At 38.6% G+C, this 21681-nt stretch overlaps 1 protein-coding gene across 1 annotated transcript in view; it reads right to left on the reverse strand.

Annotated features, from left to right (window-relative positions):
• Window positions 1–21681, reverse strand: part of MIPOL1 (mirror-image polydactyly 1) — a 152663-nt gene that overhangs the window by 16120 nt on the left and 114862 nt on the right. Inside the window, exon 11 of the mRNA XM_066322096.1 lies at window positions 4717–4947. Within this exon, the coding sequence (XP_066178193.1) occupies window positions 4717–4947 (231 nt within the window). The remainder of the gene's footprint in view (window positions 1–4716; window positions 4948–21681) is intronic.

Consider the following 21681-nt stretch of genomic DNA (forward strand, 5'->3'; position numbering starts at 1 on the left):
TAGACCCATACATAAAGATACTTACTTCACTCTTTTCTGAGACACTGACCTGTATCCTCATTTAAAAATGAACACCACATCTTTATGTTATTAAATCTTTGTTTTGATCTATTAGTATTCACCAAAGTGCCATTTTATACAACCCCACACTGAATAGGCAAGGCTGGAGGTAACCATCTGCAGCTTTAGAGTCAGCGTTTGAATTGATGAAAAGAGCTTTGTGTTTTCATTGCCAAGTTTGATTCTTCCAGTCATTAGACATTCCCCTCAGATCACATCAATGAAGCAAACTCCCCTTACATCCATGTGTTAAATTCTCTTCTCCTCATGGTTTCCTTTGCCAGCTATACTCCAGAAAGACTACTGGGTCTTAGCCACATTCTTCTCACAGCTGTGTTAAAAAAGAGCATCAGAGCTTCTTCCCAAAATCCATATGTGTATCTGGTCAGTCCCCTGTCGGAGGGTCACCTCACATTGTGGTGTGATTATTCAAATATTCATCCTTGTTCTTGAACTGCACTGCTCTGATCATTCTGGGAAAGATTAGACCCTCCAGCCAGCACTGAAGAACGTGTTGAACATTGATGTGAAACGCACACAGCTCCTGCACTCAGAAGGCAGATTAGTTTTACTTGCAGAAGAGGGGGACACTACTTAATAAATGCTTGCTTCTTATTTCTGTACATTTTTTGTATTCTTTTCAGCCATGTCAACTGTTGATAATAACTGTTTTTGTTGTTTCATGGATCAACTTATATGTATCAGCATCAGCTAAGAAAACAAATGAACAAGGACAAAAGCAGAGAAAGCGTTTTCAAAAAGGCTGGAGGGAAATTCAGGACTAAACAAATAAAGGGTGTGCTCCAGTCACAATGAAATTTAGGCGGTCAAAAAAAAAAAATCAGACCTTAAAGGGTAATGCAAATGTTATTAAGGATAGAATTTAATTCAGAGGACCACTTAGTTTTCTTATGAATTCAATCAACTGAAATATTTTTATCCAAAGCTGTAACTCTACTGACTTCCTCCTTAAAAGAAAGAAAAAAAATTAAAAGAAAAGGTCTCTAATGAACAGTTAAGGACAAATGAAGCAATGACTTCTGGTTTGCATCACTTTTATATTAACTTTTTTTCATAGTCAGAACTACCTTGACGAAGTACACAAGCAGGATTCTTCTCACCATTTATGCTTATTTTCATACCTGTATATTTTAGCACTGCAGTGTTACGTTGTGGATTTGTGTTTATTTTTAGAGGATGACATAGAAATTCTACCCACTCACCCTCCTTTGCCACTTCACACAGCTACATGACTATGCAAGAGTAGCTGTGCTCACATGCAGAGCTGCACGTTACTGAGCTAGATTCATTAAATTATGAGGAAAAAAAATTAGAAGCCTCCAATAGACAAATTGCATTAAAATTCACTCGGGCTGCAAAGCTGTTGCAGAAAAATAGAACATTTCCTGGAAAAACCACATCCAGAGTGGCCTCAACCTTTACTGATAATTGGCTAATATTGATCTGGTATTACATTATAACCTCCTCTGATCTCACTGACATCAGCAACCACTCCACAATCCCAGAGGTTCCAGCCGGAAGGACATTTTTAAAATGCCTTGCTTCCTCTGTTGAGAGAGGAATTAATTAATTCACACACTCTCCCAGCCACCTTCTCCAGGTCAGCCCCGTTTTCCTGCTGGGACTGCACCAGGTGGCTCCTGGCTTCTCAGGCAGGACAAACTTGCAGGGGGCCTGTGGTACTATACCAACACTCCTGGTGAATTTTGTGCCTTGTCCTGATTCTTTGTAACCATGAAATAGAAACATTAATTAAATCTAGAAAATTATAGTCATAGCCATTCCAGAGTATTGATTTAAAATATTATTGTTTAGATCATAACAGTCCATTGAATAAATATGTATTATGTGTGCACATACATCTATTTATATACATAGACTACAGTTAAAATGTGTACTTGCTTTAAAAAGCATAGCACTCTCTTAAAAGTCAAAGTGTATCTTGATAGAGTCTCAAAATCAAAACAGATTCAAGCAAATGCAGCTAAATCTGTGTGGTCACTCCCTGATCATCAATGTTTCTTGTTTTACACCAGCACCCCTTTTAGGATGGTGCATCATTTTCAAAGGCAAGAGCACAATCTCAATTTATAACTCCCACTGCGGTGAGCCAATGTGAGATGTTCACCCTACTTCAGTATAAACAGATGCTTACTACATCCAAGTTCACTATAAGTAGATACCAAAACATCCCCCTTCTGGTTCACAGCTGCTGTTTTGTATGAAATAGGATCAAGAAATTTTTTAGATGCTTTTTGTCCTGATGGAAAGCACAGGACCACTTTTCTGCCTTGGGTCTGACGTTTAGAAAGCAACAACTGCTGGTGGGTACACAAATGGCTGACATGATGGAAATGCTGTGGAGAATTACAACTCTCCTTTAAGCTCTGCATATCATGCTGAATGCAAACACTGAAGTTTTTAAGAATATTAAAAAAATTCTTCAGTGTTGCCAGAGAACAGTTTAGCAAAGGCAATGTCAAACCAGTAAACTACATTGCATGAAGATACAAAGTACATCCTTTCTCAACATTATTTTATTAATTACAAGGATGCTCTTTCTCAGTGGTCATAATTATTTCACTCTTCTGATTTTTAACTGTTGCTGTTTTACTGAGCAATATTGAGAAGATACTTTATACAGCTGACAAAAGTACTTCCTTCATATGTCAGAATTCAATTTTAGTTGAGTATTTAAAAAAGTCAAGAAAACAGTTATTTTAGAATGGTCTTTACTCTATGAATTTCAGTGCCACATTTTAAACTACGTTAAGTATCCTCTTAAGGCAGTGCTAATAATTAATACTACTGTAATTAATACCGAAGCGCCTTTCTGTTGACAGGTTTATAAATTGTCAGCTCTTTTTTGAAATGTAGAACATCCTACACCTTCTAAATAAAATGCTAAGCTAACAAATGAGTTCCTGCCTAATTGCCAAACACTAATTTGTATGAGGCAGTTGAGGTTACAAAGAAATTGGGAATTCTCAGCCCGGTTTCCCTGCTGATGAGTACGAACTGTCTGTGTAGCTCTCCCAGAGGTGTCAGAGGAATCTCTATAGTGTCACACAAGGGTTCTTAGCTCAAAGTAAACACACTTTCCACAAACTCAGCTGCTTAATCTGTTTGCAGGTTGAATTATAAGATGGGGGTGGATGACTCTGGGTGCTGGGAAGAGGCGCAGAGCATTTCCACAGTTTCATGGTAAAAAGGGCACGCTATTGTCATCAGAAGACTCCAACCAATTGTTTAATTTTGCTATAGGCTCAGTCGTCTGATCTTAACAATAATGAAAACTAACCTGACCAAAATTTTCCCAAGTAGTTGAGCATGTTAAATTCCATAAATTCTTTTTGTGCATCACCACTACTTTAATTCTGTTTGTGGCTGCACTTCTACTTTAGCCACCCTGGGTACATGGGATTAAACAAGATTGTTTCACTTTGGGAAAAAAAAAAAACCAACAACAACAAAACAGTGAAAACCCAACCTCTGCTTAAATAGCTATATTATTAAACATTTATAAATAAGACTAGATGTAACAACCTAAAACAGTCTACAGAAAGGTTCAATTACTATTCTCTTTACCACGCTTTAATTTTTTTTCATAGGTTTATTTTTATCAAGCACACACTTCATCAAGTTTCAGATATATCTATCCAAGTATTCAGAATAAAGACTTGGGTGACTATCAAACAACCACTGGAGGGTTTAAAGTGATGACTAAAAACATGCATTTTCATATATAGAGACCTTAATTATATTTTATGCAGTTACAAGTAAATTAAAAATATAGCATTACAACTATTTTTAAATAAAAGAACTCAGCATGTATTTTTTTAAACAAGAAAAGCTTTTGTTAGGTCCTTGTAATATATTATAAGCCAATCTGGTTCCTCTGTAAATATGCTGTAGACATTAAGGTTGAAGACATAAATGGACAGACAGGACAATTTGCATAAGTTCAGCATCGACCACCCTGGAAGGGTGAGAGAGGAGAATTTTGCAGTTGATGAATGTAATGCAGAGATGAGAAATGTTGGACTGTCAAGAGGCACTACCAATAACAAACATGACAAAATGTACTTCACTGGAGATGAACTTCAGGTTTTGGAGCTCAGTAACCTTTTAACAGGGAAACTCGTGATGGGAAAGAGAGCACTATCTCTGTTCACTGACTCAGAGACTTCCTGTGGCTCTCAGTGAGATTTTGAAGCCACCTCTAAGCAACCCCATAAGCATTTACCGTGGCATGAAACCTCCCAGATGTGGAACAGACCAAAAATGAAAAACTGTAATATTCCACCATGCAATTATAAAGGTAAATACTCTTTTGCCATAGGATTGCCACAGGGTAAAGAGACAGTGAAAACCATTCATAGGAGATGGAAAGACTTTCTCTGTGCCTTGCACATGTAGGAAGCAAGTTTCACAACAGTAATGAGAGGCACCTCGACTTGGCTAATAGCACAAAACTGTTAAAATGATCAGCTTCACACTGAGTAGGAAATGAGCTGCCAAAGAAAGAATAGTTTTAAAGGACCTTTTCTGAGTACTGCCACACTTTCAGCTATAGACAAAATACATGAAAAAAAATGCTTCATGCGATTACAATTGCAATTTTTGTGGACTTACTTTTGAACTTTTTCGTTGGCCTCCTGTGAAGCTTCCAGGGCTTTCTGGAGCTTCAGCTCAGTGTCCTTTTGCTCTGCTCGAGTTTGCTGCAGCTGAGCTGCCAGCTCTTCAACCTGGCCATAGGTTAGGGTCACAACATCCTCCCTTCCTTGCAGTCCACCTTCAGAAGTACTGAAAGCACAGTTAGTCTGGTTCTTCAGACTCATCCCTTCAGACAAAGACTTGTATAAGCTGGGAAAACCAAATCATACATGTTATTAAGTTTCAGTCTAAGGCTGAGCTGCAAGAATTAATGAATACTTTCAATATTGTCATATATGGACTCACATGCGAAACAAGTTCTATTTTAGAAGTGACAGAGAACAAAGAGAACAAACCTTTTCCACAAGGCATTTTTAGAAGTATTTAACAACCACTGAAATTTCAAAAAGTAAAAAAAAAATTCAGCAAAAATTTAAGAAGTATTTTTAGCTGTAGCATCTTGTTGATCACGTCTGAACTGCAGCAAGAAGTTTTTATCGTGATTTACATAAAGTTGAATTAATCAGTATAACTTCTGGATGTGTTATTAACCTATGCTATATGGGACTCTCTTTTAGCAAGCAGACCCACCAGCTACAGGGGATTTATTTGCAAAAGAAGACTTTTCAATAAAATGAAAGAAATAAAAACACTACGAGTCAAAACCTAAAATCATTAAATCAGCAGGATTACTTAGAAATACGATTTGCACATTCTAAACGTCCCCATTCAGTTTTATCCACGATTTTGAGCTAAGTTCATAGAGATTCCAAACCACAGAGCACAAACCAAATACTCTTTCATTGCACAAATCAGAATATATTATTAAATGCTTTGTATTTGTGTGCCAAAAATTTCTGGACAAATCAAACATTGTTTCAGTGTGGATTTCTAATAGCAGTACACACTGATTACAGTATTCAAGACAATCTACTTGACAGCTGCTAGTATGCAACAGCATATTTTCTTTCTTTCCAGTTTATTAAGGTGTTTGCATGGAAAACACTGTTTGTTGCAACAGCCCACGAAGGAAAACCATAAACAAATTAAAACATAATATACATGGACAAACAAAATGTGGATGAACTAAGAGAAATAGGGAAGCTAAAAGGTCAGAGTGTTGACATGTCATTGTGCATACTACCTCTGATTACATAAAAACATTGTAAAAAACCTTTTCAATTAAATGAAGACATATTGGAATTATAAATATTTATAAAGGGACATTAAAATTCCTAGAATGGACTAATTAAAAAAAATTACTCTAGCATTTGCACATAAAATTTACTGACTGAAGTTGCACTACAGTTGAGCATTGATCACCATGGAAAAACACAAAGGTATGCAAATAATGTCGAAAGCAGGTTACTGGAATACTGCTACTGCCCACTTCTTAAACATCTGGCACAAGATTAAAAGAATAAAAAGAAAGATGAGAAGCTCAACTGTTCAGTGAATATATGGGTCCCTGATTAAAAAAAAAACCAAAAGAGACTAAATAATATACCTTGTTCACACCAGCTCAGATTTTTTTTCCAGAATATATGAGAATAAAGTAATTTATTTAGATTCTAAAATACTGGCTCTGTGTGGCTACAACTGGGCTTCTTGTCAAAGACCGGCCATGAAAAACACATATATACTACTAGAATTGCAATATACTCCTACATGTCTTAACTCATAATGATTGCATCTGACTGACTGATAGATTCTGATGTACACACTTTGTAACCAGTGTGATTCCTCCAGATGAAGGCACTGTGATCAACAGATCCTTTAATTTTTTTTTTTTTCAAAAGCATGCAATTTCCAGACTTCCATCAATATGTCTTGGTAAAATACTTTTATTTCATCCCTTCTGAAATTTACTAATTTGAAATTCTTTAATTGACCAGAAGATTATTTCTTCAATGAATATTGATAGTACAATTAAAAAATAAATGAGAGTTCTAGGCCTGAAGAATGAGTCACAGAAGTATTCAAGCAGCTGGATTTCAGTAATTCACATGTTCCTTTTAGCAAGCCTTTTGCTTTACTATGGCCACACAGACTCTTTCCTGTTCCAGCCTGGGTCTGAGAGCTTCACTGGCCCACCTCAGCTGTGTCTAGGCAGAAAAAAAAGTGATAGGAGATGATATATGACTTGTGCAGCTCCTGTAGAGAGCAAGAGGTTTCCTCAGTCCCCAAAGTCAGAGTAGCTTCAAGCCTGCAAAGAAATATCACCAGCTGTAACTGCTCCCAGAGGGACTTGACTTTGGCTGAAAATCAACTCCGTGAAGTGCTGCTCCTAAAACACTTCTCACCTTGCCAGGCATACTTTTGCTGCAAGGTGGGAAATTATTTTCCACCTGAAGCAATTACTGAACAGCATAGCAAAACCTTCCACCCAAAGGAACAAAACAACAAAAAAATGCAGCAAAAAACCCAAACATTCCCTACCTGTCCCCTCCCTGTGCCTCCACCCCAGTGATAAACACATCCAGTGTTTCCAAAGGCATGTAGGTCTGACCTTGGTTTTCACCAGAAATGTTTCTCACAGGTCCTGGAGACCTCTCAGACCTCAGCCTGCACTCAGGATGAATTTGAAGAGCGTCCCCTCATGCCACTGAGTGCACTCAAGGGCCAGGCAGCATTGGTACCTTGAAAATCCTGCCTCAGAGGTGCTCTTAGGAAACACTGCAATAAGACAATATCAAAAGAAGTCCATAAGACCTTTGAGATTCTGCTGTGGAGGATATGAAATAGTCAAGTTTGCCTGACATGTGAGTAAGGAGCCTGACAGCTGGTAGACTGGCACCTAGATGACACTGCCCTACCATAGACAAATATTTTACTAGTCTTCCTTTGCCTGCATTTACACAAGGTAAGAGGACTGTGTTTTCTTCTCAGTACAGGAAACCATCTCTCATTAATTTATCTGAAGGCAGCAGCCAAAGGCAGACTCTGGCACACAGGCCATGGACCATGTTACAACAGGAATGCTCGATGCACATAACACAGGGTCCTGTTAATGACCTGGACACTAGATGATTCAAACAAAGGTTCATTAGCTACAGAGAAAGTTTGAATGGACTACTATCCATCTTAGAATTTTTTTTTTCAACAAATATCAGTTAAAGGCCACTAATAAAAACATTTTTCCTCCTTGGGCCTCAGTCTCCTTATCTTTAAATAAAAGCAATCACAATGCTGCCTTTGCAAAGTGGTCTGAGCTTCACAGATGTCAAGAGACTCATCACTGTTGAAAGAGCTAAGTTAGATGCAGCACAATCAAAATTTAGGGCAAAACTAAACCAAATGACCTTCTGGTGATGCCAAACAGCAAACACATTCTTTTCAGCTTCATTTTTACAGTCCAGGACCACTGAAGTACCCACATCATTTTCCTGTGATTAGCCTGGGAGAGGGAGTAAGGACATGGAATTAATCATGAGCTTTTCTTGAAGGACTACCAAGATATGCTCTCAAACAAGACATTGGAAACCATGCCTCCATCACAAACTCTTCATTTAGGGAGTTGCACAGTAATCAAATGTCTTTTGTTCACTTTATGCAGCCCCTGGGCAAATTGCTCAGATAGCACAGTGTCATGTGAACGACACACACATGACATCCAGCACCACCTATCATTCCTCACATTCACCACGCCATCAGATGGTCCAGGACCTGCACAGAAAAAGTTTCTGGATTAACAGTGTTTGGTTGAAACAGCGCAAAACATACTTGAGACTGATGAGTAGAAGGAAGAATTTTTGAGGTGTTTGCAGTTACAGTGCCATTCCCTTCAGCTAGAGCACAGACCCACAGCTAAGGAGCTCACTTGTAGCTAAGAAATCCACCTGAATTCCCTGGGTACATGATGCACCTGGGGCTGGGTGCCATCTCTAATTGATTAGAGACTGGAAGGTTGCAACTTAGTGTTTGCTTTTTTCTCACACTGAGATACAGCACAACTGATTTCACAGAAGAGACTAACTGTAGATTTTATGCTTTAATCCTGATTACTTCCTACATGTTAACATTAATTCATGTAGCATGCATGTTAACATTAATAACACATCTTCAAGGTTCCACAATGTATCTGTGCTAACTGCAAAACACAGACTCACAGACTCTCAAATTTCTTCCATGAATTAAGAGGACTGTGTTTGCAATACAGCAAACTATTGCAGATACCCTTTGTGGCTTTCCCAAGTTATATGTTATTCCTAGAACCAAGCTTTCCATAAAATGCTCCTGTCATGCTTTGACAGGGAATTGGCTGTATTAGCATATTCTAGCCTAAGCATTCACTGGGTGCACCATGAAGGCTTGCTTCTAACTAAGTAAAATTAACCCAAAATTAAAAAAAAAAAAAAATTGTAAGGTGTTTACTTTATCCCACCAGATGCTCCAAGTAAGAATTTTGCTATCTTGTATCTGTTCTTTATTGTCAATTCATATGCTTTGGCCATTCTTAAATATTTGCCAATGGCTTTAGTTAACAAAATAACTTTAACTTAGTATTTGTAATACTGTAGTTATTCCCTACAGTAATAGATTATTTAGGTAACACTGCAAATAGAGAGGGAACCTTATCTATTAATCGAAGACAGAGCTGGCACCAAGAGTGACCTCAGCATGTGAATATAATGGACATTTAAGATGGTGCCAGCGACTCCGCATTTTCCTGAGCATCACAACCTCCTGCCTGCTCTCCCCGGGGAGTGTGAGCATTTAGCAGAGGCAGAGCAGCCCCTGGCTTGGCTGTGGGCAGCAGGCAAAAGAGGAGAGGCACAGCCAGCTCACAGACAAGAGGCAGTGCCACCTTCTTCCCCGTGCCCAGGCTGAGCTGGCAGCACCTGCGCCTCTCTGCCGGCTGCTGGGTTGACATGGATCACTGAAGGGGTGTGTACGTGGGTGGTGTGGAGCCAGCAGGTCTGGCCCGGGGCCAGCAGGGAAACTGCCGATGTCAGGGATTTGCAGACACACAAGCTTGGTGGAAGAGACACAGAGGATCTTGTCCTAAAGGTCAGAGCGATTTATTTTTTATACCGAGAGTATGTTTTTAACAACGTTTCTGACAACTGTGTGAAGAACAGCGCACCTTTTTCCTCAAATCTAAACTGAATTAAGAAAGCAGTAACTCTTGGTCGTGCACTAAAATAACAACCACTGGCATACCAACAAAAACTGGTAGAAAACAATGTACTACTTTGTAATTTAAAACACTATGTGCTACTCTCTGTCTTTTTCTGATGATCCTTGCAAAGACCTTCATCCCGAACACTGTCACTCACGAGAAAACTAGGGTATTATGGCATAAAGGAACGTCAGGCCTTCTACCCCAGGCATTTTGGGATCAGCTCCTACATTCTCCACACACCCACATGTCCATCAGTCCAGTCTAGACCTTCAGCAACCCCTTCAACTCACACAGGCATGCCACTACTGCTGGCATGAACACTTACTCTCCAAAATGCTAACCATGGAAATCTTCCCTGATGACAAAGAGTGGGTGCACTCAAGAGCCAGACATTTCTGCCAGAAGCCTTAGTTGATGCTGCCTGTCACCATAGTTTGAATTTAGATTTGCCTGCAGAATTAATAAAATCTAACAGAGATTTCTTTGTTAGAAATTATGCATGAAGTTAAGGCTAATATGGCTTGGGCCTTTACTTTCCTTTGCAGCTGCTCACTGGTAAAGATAATGGCATCTCACTTCCATTTTACATGTGTGACCTATGCACAGACAATTTTGTTTCAAATGAATAAAATCCTTTGGCAAAAAGTAGGAATATTAGTGAATCAACTCGTATTAGATAAATTGCAACGATCCAGATGAAATAAATAAGAATCCTGAAAACTGACACAGTCAGTGAAGTGCCCACTCAGTGCAAAGGGGCACGCCATATATACATCTATATAAAAGAAATCTGATGGTAGTGATACATGTCATAATGCAGGCACCAGAATCACCTGAAAACAACCTCAATGTAATGACTATGTGCTATTGACTTTTATTTTTGTCTCCAGGGAATAGTGTTTACTTTGCTTTAAAATTTATATGAGTCATTTTGTTATGTGCCTTTTTTTAATTAGTCGGAAAGAAATGGCCATTTGAGAAAGAGAGCGGAAATCAATTCTGATTCAATGCCGATAGCTACTGTGCGATGTAAACTGTGTGTTCTTTCTAATTAAATGTAAACACGTGCAGTTCTAAAGTCCAGCAGTGATGACAACTACTAGAAAGGATTGCCTAAGACCTGGTCAACTGATCCTTGTGAACCTTTTGTTCATACCGTAGGCGAACTTGTGCAATCTGTCTCAGGTGAACGCCAGTTGTAACTGACTTTATTTTAGGTCATCTTCAGAGAAAAGACTTGACAAGAATGTGGAGAGCTCTGTAATACTCCCAGTTACCCATTAACTATGTCCTTCTGATAGCTAATCAATAGCATTGCATGGAGCCAAACACACTGCACTGAACTGCCCCTCTTCCAAAAGCCAAGTCTTGGTAAATATTTAATGGCAGTAAAGGTGTTTTGACTCTTATCAATCTGATATGTTAAAGAACTCTTGAAAGAAACTTTATCTTGCTTCTCTCTGCATAAATAATTTGTTCGGTTACAATTTTAGTCTTATGTGAAAGCACCGAATTTAATGATCTAATGCTTTTAAATCAAGGCTTTGGAAAGAGAAAATGTAGTTTCAATCCACACGTCACAAAATAAAGAAAAATCAAAGTTTATTTCCTTGATAAAATGCCAACTAGAAATATACATCAAGGAACCTAGCCCTTTATACTGTAGTAGTAAATACTGTGCCAAACTCACTCAAAACCTGTTATACAAGTGCACATTTCAGATTTTCTTACAAGGCTTCAGTTTCTGAAAAATTCTTTGCTCTCATTCACACCAAGACGATGTAGGAATTTTAGCTTCTTTTCACCAGGGGAAAAAAACCCAATTCTAAAATAGTTATACTAGGATCCAGAGACTTTTTGTGCCTGTATATTGAATATTCCCATCTTCAAGTGGGCATATTCATGTGACGAGTTTAATTAAGCATGTTTTCATTTTTTATTTTTTTTGTACTATTCTATTTTTTTTTTTCAAAGCTGCTTGTCTAGATTCCTAACAAAGAAACTTTTGTCCTGATCCTTTAACATCATGCAGGTATCCCTCTGCTACAGCTGGGAAGGATCCAAACACCACCTTAGATACTTAGATGGGCTTATTCCATGTCCCTGTGCTAATGTCAGAGGATGGAGGAATCCTCTGACTCTCTCCCACAGCACCATCTTCCAGCCTCTTTAGTGTGATCCAACTTCAACATGAGCCTAAGGATTTTGAAGAAACTGATTCAGCAGTGGATCCAAGCTTTTTCTTGGAAAATAATCTGGCAATAAAACATTGATAGTGTTTCACTTTCCAGAATGTGAATCACCATAAATGTTTTCCCAAAAGTATAAGCATTACTTTCCCCCCAGTGTTTACATGGCCTCCTTTGTGCTCTTGATGCCATTCAACAGTCTTCAAAAATAAAGATCACAGGAATAATTCCCAAACACTGGCATAGATAAAGTGAACAGCCTGAAGTTTTCTAATCACTAGTAACTGCCTCTGGTGAAAGCAGTATTAATTATAATCATAAAGGCATATAAATTAATCAAGCAGCGAAGCACATGGCACCATTTAGGAATGATCAGCTAAAGAAAGCCTGTTACTAAAAACCACAGAAAATATCTTGTACTTAATACAATGTTATCTTTATAAATCAGACATGATCGTGAATTTTATGGCTGTCCTGATTTGCTATTGTGATTGCTTGGCTTAACTCCTCCACTGAATCAGAAAAGCAAGAGACAAAGCTGTCTTGGACCCCAAGCTGGAAGCCAGCCCTGCCTTCCAGCATGGCCAGGAATATCCAGCCGAGGAAGAGTCTCTCCAGGAGAAGCAATTAGAAGAAACACAAAGAATGGAAACGTGTTTCAAAGATGGAATAATTGAATACATACGGTATTTTAGAGAGAGATGATCTCATGGATGAGCTGAGTAGCCCTAAAGCTAGGAAAAGTAGCCCTAAAGTTAGCCCTCAATGTAACTAACCTGAGAATTGCAATCACATGGGGGTCTGCTCCTTGTCCCTACTTTCTTGCTGGATGATTCAGTGGGTTAAAAACATCTTTGAATGATTAAAAAAAATAAAAAGAAAATGTAACTTTTAAAGTTTGAGTAGACTTCCTTCCCTGTCCCCAAAAAATAAAGCAGAGTATTTGAACAGTTTTGTCCGATCTTACTCAAAGGTTTAAATGAAAAACATTATGCAGCTCTGACAAAAAGCAAACATGGTGTTCTGTGCTCCAGCCCATGCCCAGCTTTGGTCACCAGAGTGCCACTAAGTGAGGCACTGATGAACTCCAGGTGAGTGTGCCCAGCATATTTTCCCCTCTTTCTTGGTACTGTGCACAGCAACCACTCTGCAATGGCTGGTGACTCACAAGGAGCACTCCATGTGCTAGCCCGAAATCTGTCCTCCACATGGGTAAAGACACCCAAAATGTCAACTTTAATGCCATCATGGTTCCTCTCACACAAAAACAGTTGGTTTGGAGACTGCTGCGTGGATACACACTTAGCAACTCACCTCCTGAATGCCACGGAAAGGACACAATGGCAACGTATCACTAGTCAGTAAGTCATGTCTCACCTAGCTGCTGCTGCTGCCAAACCCTTGCTCATATAAATCATACAGCTCCTTGGACAGTTAAGCGCTATGAAACAAGGCAGTTAAAACGATGGCTTAAATGATAAAGGGAGCGCCTAGGAAATTTAATATAGGGGAAGTCTGCTTCCCTATTGTACCAAAGCTTACTGAAGCAACTGGGCAGACTTGTCTGGGCCATTCTCCTTAACGTGAAACAAGGACACATGCTAAGGGAATGATTTAGTGGATTGGGGATAAGAGCTCTGTCTTGAATTCCCTCTTCTGTTTCACATCTTCTGTGTGGTACTGAGCAAGTCACAACATGCAGAACTCAGCCTGCCATGCTGAAACTGGGAGTAAAGTGTCTTTCCCTAGCTCATTTTCTTTAAAATCCAAGCTCTTGGGGTTCTGGATTTCTTCTTATTACCTACACATGCTGTATCTTGGAAACCCGAGGCCCAGATTTGGTTCAGGTCTCAGTGCCAATTATTGTTCCTGGAAAGACACCAAAGAGCTAATTAACAGCATGCATGTGTTAAACAATGCACAACAACCTGGTTAACCTCAGCAGACAATCCAGGTTTGGGGCCTCAATGGGAAAACCAGTTTTTCACAAGTTTTTTGCCTCCCCCTTGCAGGTTCAGCCACCACTGTCACCACGGGGCATGACACAGCCTCCCGTGCCTGCCCCGAGCACAAACATCCTTGTTTTCTGAGAAGATGTTCTGTCTTTCCTGCCAGTGAAAAGGGCCATCAGCTGGATATGGCACATGACTGGAAGCCAAAACACACAACTTTCATACCTCTTGAAAAGTGAAAGATTAGACTGGTGGCTGCTGGAGAAAAAATCAGTGAAGAGAAGTTCTCAAGCGTAGGGATTGGAAAGAGGCTGTAAACAGCACTGAATTGATTTCTGTATCCTAAAAATTTTAAATCAGCTTCTCTCCCCTCTCTCTTCTTTTACCCTCGTGATTTTTGACCACTGAGCTATTGAAGTAAAATGTATAAAGAATTACTACAGTTGTGCACTTTAGTTTAGCTTGGTTGAAGAGGAAAACAACATTTTTCACTTTATGACACAGGATTTCACAAAGAAAACTGCAGTTTTTTCTTTCATTTCTCCACGACCAGCAGGTAAAGTGAAACATTGTAGCAGGAAATATACTGGTTGCACTGAACCAAAGAAATAATTATTTTCTCAGGACCTGACAAGGAAACTGAATGAGTATGAAAGCTCTTGTGAAATCTAGCCAACACGGAATTCAACACTCTTCAATTCCTTATTTATTTTTTGAACAGGACAAGATAATTATTGGTATGAATACTGCCTACTATGCTTATACACATTCAACAGGTATTGTACCCTCCTCTGATATGAGCAGTAACATTGCTCAAGAGGAAAAACTAAATTCCTACATCTTGACATTCCTCATTCTATTGTCACAACTATAAAAGTATAGTAAAATGACTCCTTTGGTACAGACAGTAGGGAAGAAGAGCTAAAAGAAAGAATATGTATTTCTCTATCTCCATCAAAACCCTATGGAATTCCCTTTTACAGATGGAAGTCCCTTTTACAGAATATGATTGAAACTAACAGAACATTATCTTATAATAATGGATAACATTATTAAGATCTTTACCAGCTCAGAAGCAAAAGAAAGATAAATCAAATAATACGAACCTTGTTATCTATCCATCTTTGCAATCTTTTTTGGTGAGGGACAAATTCACAGAACTTCTTCCTCTCTGGTGGAAGTTCCTCCCAGTTCAATCTTCCTCAATGATAGTGGAAGCCATTAGTGCATTTCCACTTGAAGACCAGAAGAAAGCCTAGTAAAGACTGCTTTGAATTTATTTGTATTCAAGAAGCTAAAGGCTGTGGCCATAAGCAGGTGCTCTTCTGGCTGCCTAGTACAACTAAATACTTCCTAGTATTTACCTGCTGCTTCCTCCTGATCTCTGGGAGTGGAAGACCAGAAGAGAAATAAAATGCAAGAAAATATTACTTTATACGGCCAAAAATAGGGGCAAGAAGAAAAAGTTCCTTCAAGAATAAAAAGAAACAATAATCAAGATGTTTGAAATTTTGGCCTCAACCTTGCTTGTTTCAATGACCAAAGAGTGGGTATGAGACAAGTCCTTTACGGTGTATTTCCAATACAATGTGCATAGTTTACACCTTAACGAGATATGTAAGATCAGAATCAATGAATCAACACCATGATATGCCCCTAAGTTATTTTTTCATGGACAGCAGGTGAGCGGATGTCATTCCTCTGTTTAATCAGGAGTTAAAGCGCGTACAGTAATTCCTTATTTTCACAATATTCCTTCTGACAAAGATAACAACCATAAGAATGGCTCCCAGCTGGCTAAACCTGACATACAGGTTTTGTTAATAAAAAAATGCATGACTTAATTAATGAAATGGATCTATTAAGACTGTCCCCCAATCAACCAGAGTGGCCCCACCTACAGTTGAACTTCACATGACCTATCTTATGCAAAAAGAATTGTAATAACTTGCACTGGAAGCTGCTATAGAGGAAAGGTTGCTATGAAGAAAAAAATATGACTTAGAAATGCATATAATGCCCCTAGAGGAGAAAGCTCAGTATTTTCACTTTTACTCAGTGTTTTCCTTTACAGTGAATAATTGAAACAATTCTGCTAAACTGTGTAAAATTATTTCACAAAGAATAATTATATTTGATCTATTAGCACCTGATACTATCTATTGTCTAAATTGCTTGCATTCAATTCATGAGTAATGTCAACAGTATTAACGTCCATTATGGAAGAATTAGCTGAGTAAAAATAATTTTTAAATGTTTGACATTCTTGTACCCTTTCTCTAGCATAAGGTCCAAAAGAAGTATCATTATACCAACACATTCTTAGATTTTTTTTTTTAAGGCATGTCTTTATTTAAGTCTGCAAACTCAGGGTCCTTAAAATCACAAACGATTTGCCTGTTTTGTTCTGGCAAGCATAAATCTGTAGCAATCTACTCATTTTACATTCTTCTCTGTTCCCATCGAGCTGTCCCACACTAATTGGCTGTCCAAATTCACCTCCATCAACTTTGGCAGGCTCAACACCTCCTTCAGAAAACCAGGTTTTTTTTCCCCCAGTCATAAAGAGCTGCACTGTTACAAACAGAAAAAAAAGGAACTTTGCAACACTTCTACAACAAAGTTATATATATATACATATATATATATATGTACACGCATTAATTTGATCACACACACACATACATGCCCCAAACTGAACTAGTGCAACAGCAGATACCTATTTTTTCTCTCTTGCAGTTTCATTCCTATTTCAAAGATTTCCAAATTTGTGCTTTACTTTTAGCAGAGGAAATCCCATGAACTGTTTAAGATTACATTCTCACCCAAAAGCAATGAATGCCACAGTCTTCTCCAGAATAAAAAGCTACTTTCTCTCCTTGGAATAGTAACTTCACAGTAATTTGGAGGAAGCAGGAGAAACAGTTGGTCATTAAACATTCAATGTATTAACGGGGCACTCACAGTGTATGACTCATCTGGAAAAGGCAGTTCTGTACTTGCATTTCAGAAGGACTGCTGCAATACAATAGCTACTGTGATAAATTTAGGTTTATCTCACTTAATATTTAGCAGAATCTAATAAAGAAAACTTAAATCAATGCCCATTCCAAAAAAAAAAAAAAAAAAAAACAAACCCAAAAAAACCCAAAAAACCAACCCTGCATGAGTAGCACTATTTACAACTTCCAGCTAGGGGAATTGAGAGGCAAAGAAAAAACATTCCAAAGGAGGCCCTTCATTTCCACTCCCCAAATGGAGACCTTTAAGACTTGGTGTTTACAGCTTACAGGGACTTGCAACTCCAGATGAAAACAATGACAAATTAGAACATCCAAAGCAGGAATCCCCCAAGTACTTTAGCAGCACGTATAAAATCATCCACTCCTGCAGACTCATATTGCTCCTGAAGTCCTGCTCAGTTCTCTGGAATTCTCAGACCTGCAAGTAAGGGTGAAGCACTTGGCAGCACTTGCTTGTTACATGATGTTGTTGGATATGGAGCTTCTGCAGAGCTCAGAAGAATGATCCAAACCACCCCCTCCAAAAAACCACCCCAAAACAGGCTATTTAGGATGCTGGCTTGATTAATAAAGAGTTTCATATGATGCCCTGGAATGAAGGGAAAAGTGATTATTGTAAAGTCTAATACATTAGGAGATAAAAAGAAAGACATAATTCCTAAGGACAGAAATTCTTTTTGCTCTTAAGACATTGTGAATCTCTGCTTTATAGGGGTTGGATGAAAGCTTTGTGCATTTCCTTACTCTGAAGTTCTGACTCATTTAGGTGATTGGGAGACAGAACCCTAACAGAGATAAAATAACAGGACCACTTCAGAGCACACTTAAGTCACTGTGAGAACTCTCAAGCCCAAGGTAAATATATCTGTTCATAAGCAGCTCTAGAAAAGGAGACACCAAGAGAAACAGGCCTGTGCACTACATCCTGGGCTTTTAGTGCAGACTTCTATCTTGTTTTGCCCACTTTGTACCAAATGAGCTCTTAGTTTTGTCTGAGGAAAAAAATTAAGATTGCAGGAATCTGAAGAAAAGAAACAAAATACTTATGTCTAGAGCTAGGCAAAATATGACACAGTTCAGAAGTCATTTGTAAAAGCAGAGTAGATTACAGGATTTTTTTAGATGGTGCACAAGAAGCTTTGGGACACAAACCCCAGATATTTTACAACAAAAGAAAATCAAAATCAGCTCACCAAAATAATCAGAACCCAGAGTCTGATGTACTTTTATCAAAAAACAGTAACATCTTGCTTATATGTATGAGGAATAAATTTCACTGGCAGTTCAGGTGCAGGCAAGCCTTCAGAGGGAGACTCTGAGAAAAAGAAATGGAGTATGGCATTCCTGGAGTAAATATGGTGTGTGTGGGGAAGAACTTCAGTTGCTGGCCCCATCAAGTCCTAACAAAAGGAATGTGAGAGCTGTTCCCAAGGTGAAAGAAGACAGGCTGAACAATGTAGCTAATGGGATCACACTGAGCTAATGGGATCACCAGGACTTGTTTTACTTCTGTTGGTGCATGTCAAAACTCTGATGTGTTTTAAAATACATTCTACAGCAGCAGGCTAAATCTTGAGGCATTTTGGAGAGAATTTACATATCTTCAGGTTTTGAGCCTTGTGTGGAAAGAGTCTACTGGGTAAAAACCCTCCAAGTTCAGAAATTTGCAAATGGTAAGAGCAGATTCTCTTCTGTCAGACAAAGAAAATAAGAAACACAAGGCTCAAACATGTCGGTACCTTGTTAAACAAGCATTTAATGCTGCTGCCCTCACATAAATCTGCAGAGGTTACAGACACCTCACACTTGCACAAGCCCCCAGTTGCTATCTTTCACAAACCAGGTTCAGACAAGAGAATAAACCCACCCAACCGCACTGCCACACGTTCAGACTTCACAAGTACTGGCAACACTTGGGAATGCTCTAAGTAATATTACTGATTTCTAAAAGCTCTGAAAACTATGGCATCATGAAATTATCCTAGAATTATCCTTAGTCAACATGTGCAAGGATTTAAAAGTAAAATGGAACAGGTCAAAATGATCCAGCTTTAGCACCTACAGTTAAACTATTGCTCCAGAAAATGACTAGTTTTTCAAAGGGGCACTTGCGGGTCCCTTCCCAGCTCCCTGCATGCAAACTCAGGTGTCTAAATTTACATATATGAGGCTGAAAAATTTGGCTGCTCTGCTTAACACGCAGATCTGCTGGGAGGTCTCTTGTAACCAGATTTTTTTTTTAAAGCCTCATATTTATTGGACAGATACTGGCCCAATTCCAATCCACAACTGCAAATCCAAAGAAGCGGCTCAGAGCAAACCAGCAGCCTTATTAGCCTTTAAAGATTTCATTTTCAAGAACTCAAGACCCTTTATTGACTAATGAAAGGTTGGGTCCCCAAGCCCACAGACTGATGTTGCTTGGAACATATTTTAATCATTTTGGAGTGCTAGCAGCCATCTGTCTAAAGAGCTTTGATCACATAAATGCACTCTGAACTGCAGCTCCTTCTGACTCCAAACCCTGTCCAAAAGCCAAAGGGAACCCGCAGGCATGGCAACTTTGAGACAATTCAAAGCCTTGCAATGTGATAAGGCTGCTTTTATTATTTAGCACATCATTAGATTTAATGACACCACAGATAAGAGATACACTAAAAAGATACCATTGTCATCGCCTATCTTGTAACAGCAACATCCAACTGTGACTTTGCTTTGTTTCGACCAAACGCTTCTTACTTATGCTATTTTAAAAGAATGGTTAAATGAAACAAAAGGATTTCTTTTCCTGCTGCAAACATCAGAAATGGTAAAAAAAGTACCTAAAAATATTAGGACTTCTCTTTTTTTAATACTTTCCTCCTTATAAAAAAAAAAGCAACAACAAAAAAAACCAAACAAAAAAAAAACCAACAAAAAGACCCCCAAAACCCACAAACACCAAAACAAACAAACAAACAAAAAAAATAAAACCACAAAAAGCCCCCCAAAAAACACCAAAAAAAAAATCCCCCCAAAAAACCAACCAAACAAAAGACAAGCAGAGAAATTCCAAATAAACTACTGTATTTTCAGTTTAGACTACTGACTGTTGGCCAGATACTGCTTGGATATAAAATCCTACTTTGACCAGCACTGAATACAAATTTACATTGAAAAGAGAGAGATCCTTTACAGTTAGAGCTTTTAACACTGTAACATTTATGAACAAATTTTACACAATTCCCATTATTATTTTCTACTTTTGAAACCATTTGGCCACCTCAAAGCTTATTTTGTGGTGATCAGTATTTTTGGTTGTGGTGTCTCGTGGATGGTATAGACACATGCTATAAACTACGAAAGCTTGGAAACAATAAAACAGTGTCAGGCATGAAGAAAATCTACTTTAATTACCAGAGTCAAGAAATTGCTCTCAAAAATCAAAGCAGAAGCCCTAAAAGAGTGGGAAAAACTGCATAAAAATATCTCTCTTGATGACAGGAGAGACGCAGTGGTGGAACCTGTGTGACAGAGCATGACTTTATTTGCTGCAAATATCAGCAACCTTAGCAAGTTCAACCCTGAAATTACAGTGCTTGCAGGTTTCTCTTCATTCTGAGATCTTGTTCTTGGCACTCTTCCTCAGCCACCAGTAACCAGGAGGAACTTTCAGTGTTGCACAGTATAATAATATACTTTTCAATTCACTAACTGTCATACCAAGCGTGGCTTAGCCAGCAGTGTGAAGAAGCTGAGTAAGTAAAAAAATAATTAAATAAGCAATAAACTCTGCACTTCTTTGCCATTCATAAAAACATTTTCAGGTGGCCATTCTGTTACACTGATACAGCACAGATTAAGAGAAAAAAAAAGACAAAACCTTAACAAGAAATGGCTCAGGTATTGGGAGAGCTTCTCTAAAATCTTTGCTGTCAAAGAAAATACAACAGTGATGATTCACTCAGTGTAACTCTCTCGCTCTCCTTCTGTGGCTTTTCCTTCCAAACTCAGAGCCATAAAAGCTCCTCTGCTAGTGAGACAGCAGCTCCAGACCCCGGCTTACCTTGGTGCCTTCCTTGGTGGCACCAGGGAAAAATACAAGTAGCTCTGTGCTAGTTTTCTTTCCTGTTATGACAATGAAAACTGCTGCTTATAAAAGCAAAGTATTACTTGTATGTTACACTTCACTCAAATATCTGAGACACTCAGAACTGAGCAAATCCCAGCAGGCCCATTTATTCACTGGAAAACTGTGGCTGAAGCTTCCAAGTTGGTCTGTACTCTCCTAAAAATGACAGCTTTCACACCTGTGCTGGAAGAACTACCCATACCAGATGAGTAACACATCATTATGGAATGCTGGACACAAGTTAAAAGCCCTTCCAAAACCCAAGACCTCTATCACATCAGTCAGAAAAGCACTCTGTGAATGGGAAGTTAAAATGGAAAATTTTCCAGTAAAAGGAATGACAGCATGACATGCATATATCAATTTAACAAAAGCTCTAAGTTTAGACATGAATTGAATAAAGAAAATACCTTACTGTTGACTTCTCTCTTTGAAAACAAAAGAGGTGGGCAGCCTTCTGTTTTGTGCTCTGTGATAGGCAGAGGACTACTTCTGCCACCTGCACTCTTAGATAACTCCCTAACATTTTTCTACCGCAAGCAGT

Source organism: Sylvia atricapilla, chromosome 6 (genome assembly GCF_009819655.1).
Source record: "Sylvia atricapilla isolate bSylAtr1 chromosome 6, bSylAtr1.pri, whole genome shotgun sequence".
Lineage (NCBI taxonomy): Eukaryota > Metazoa > Chordata > Aves > Passeriformes > Sylviidae > Sylvia > Sylvia atricapilla.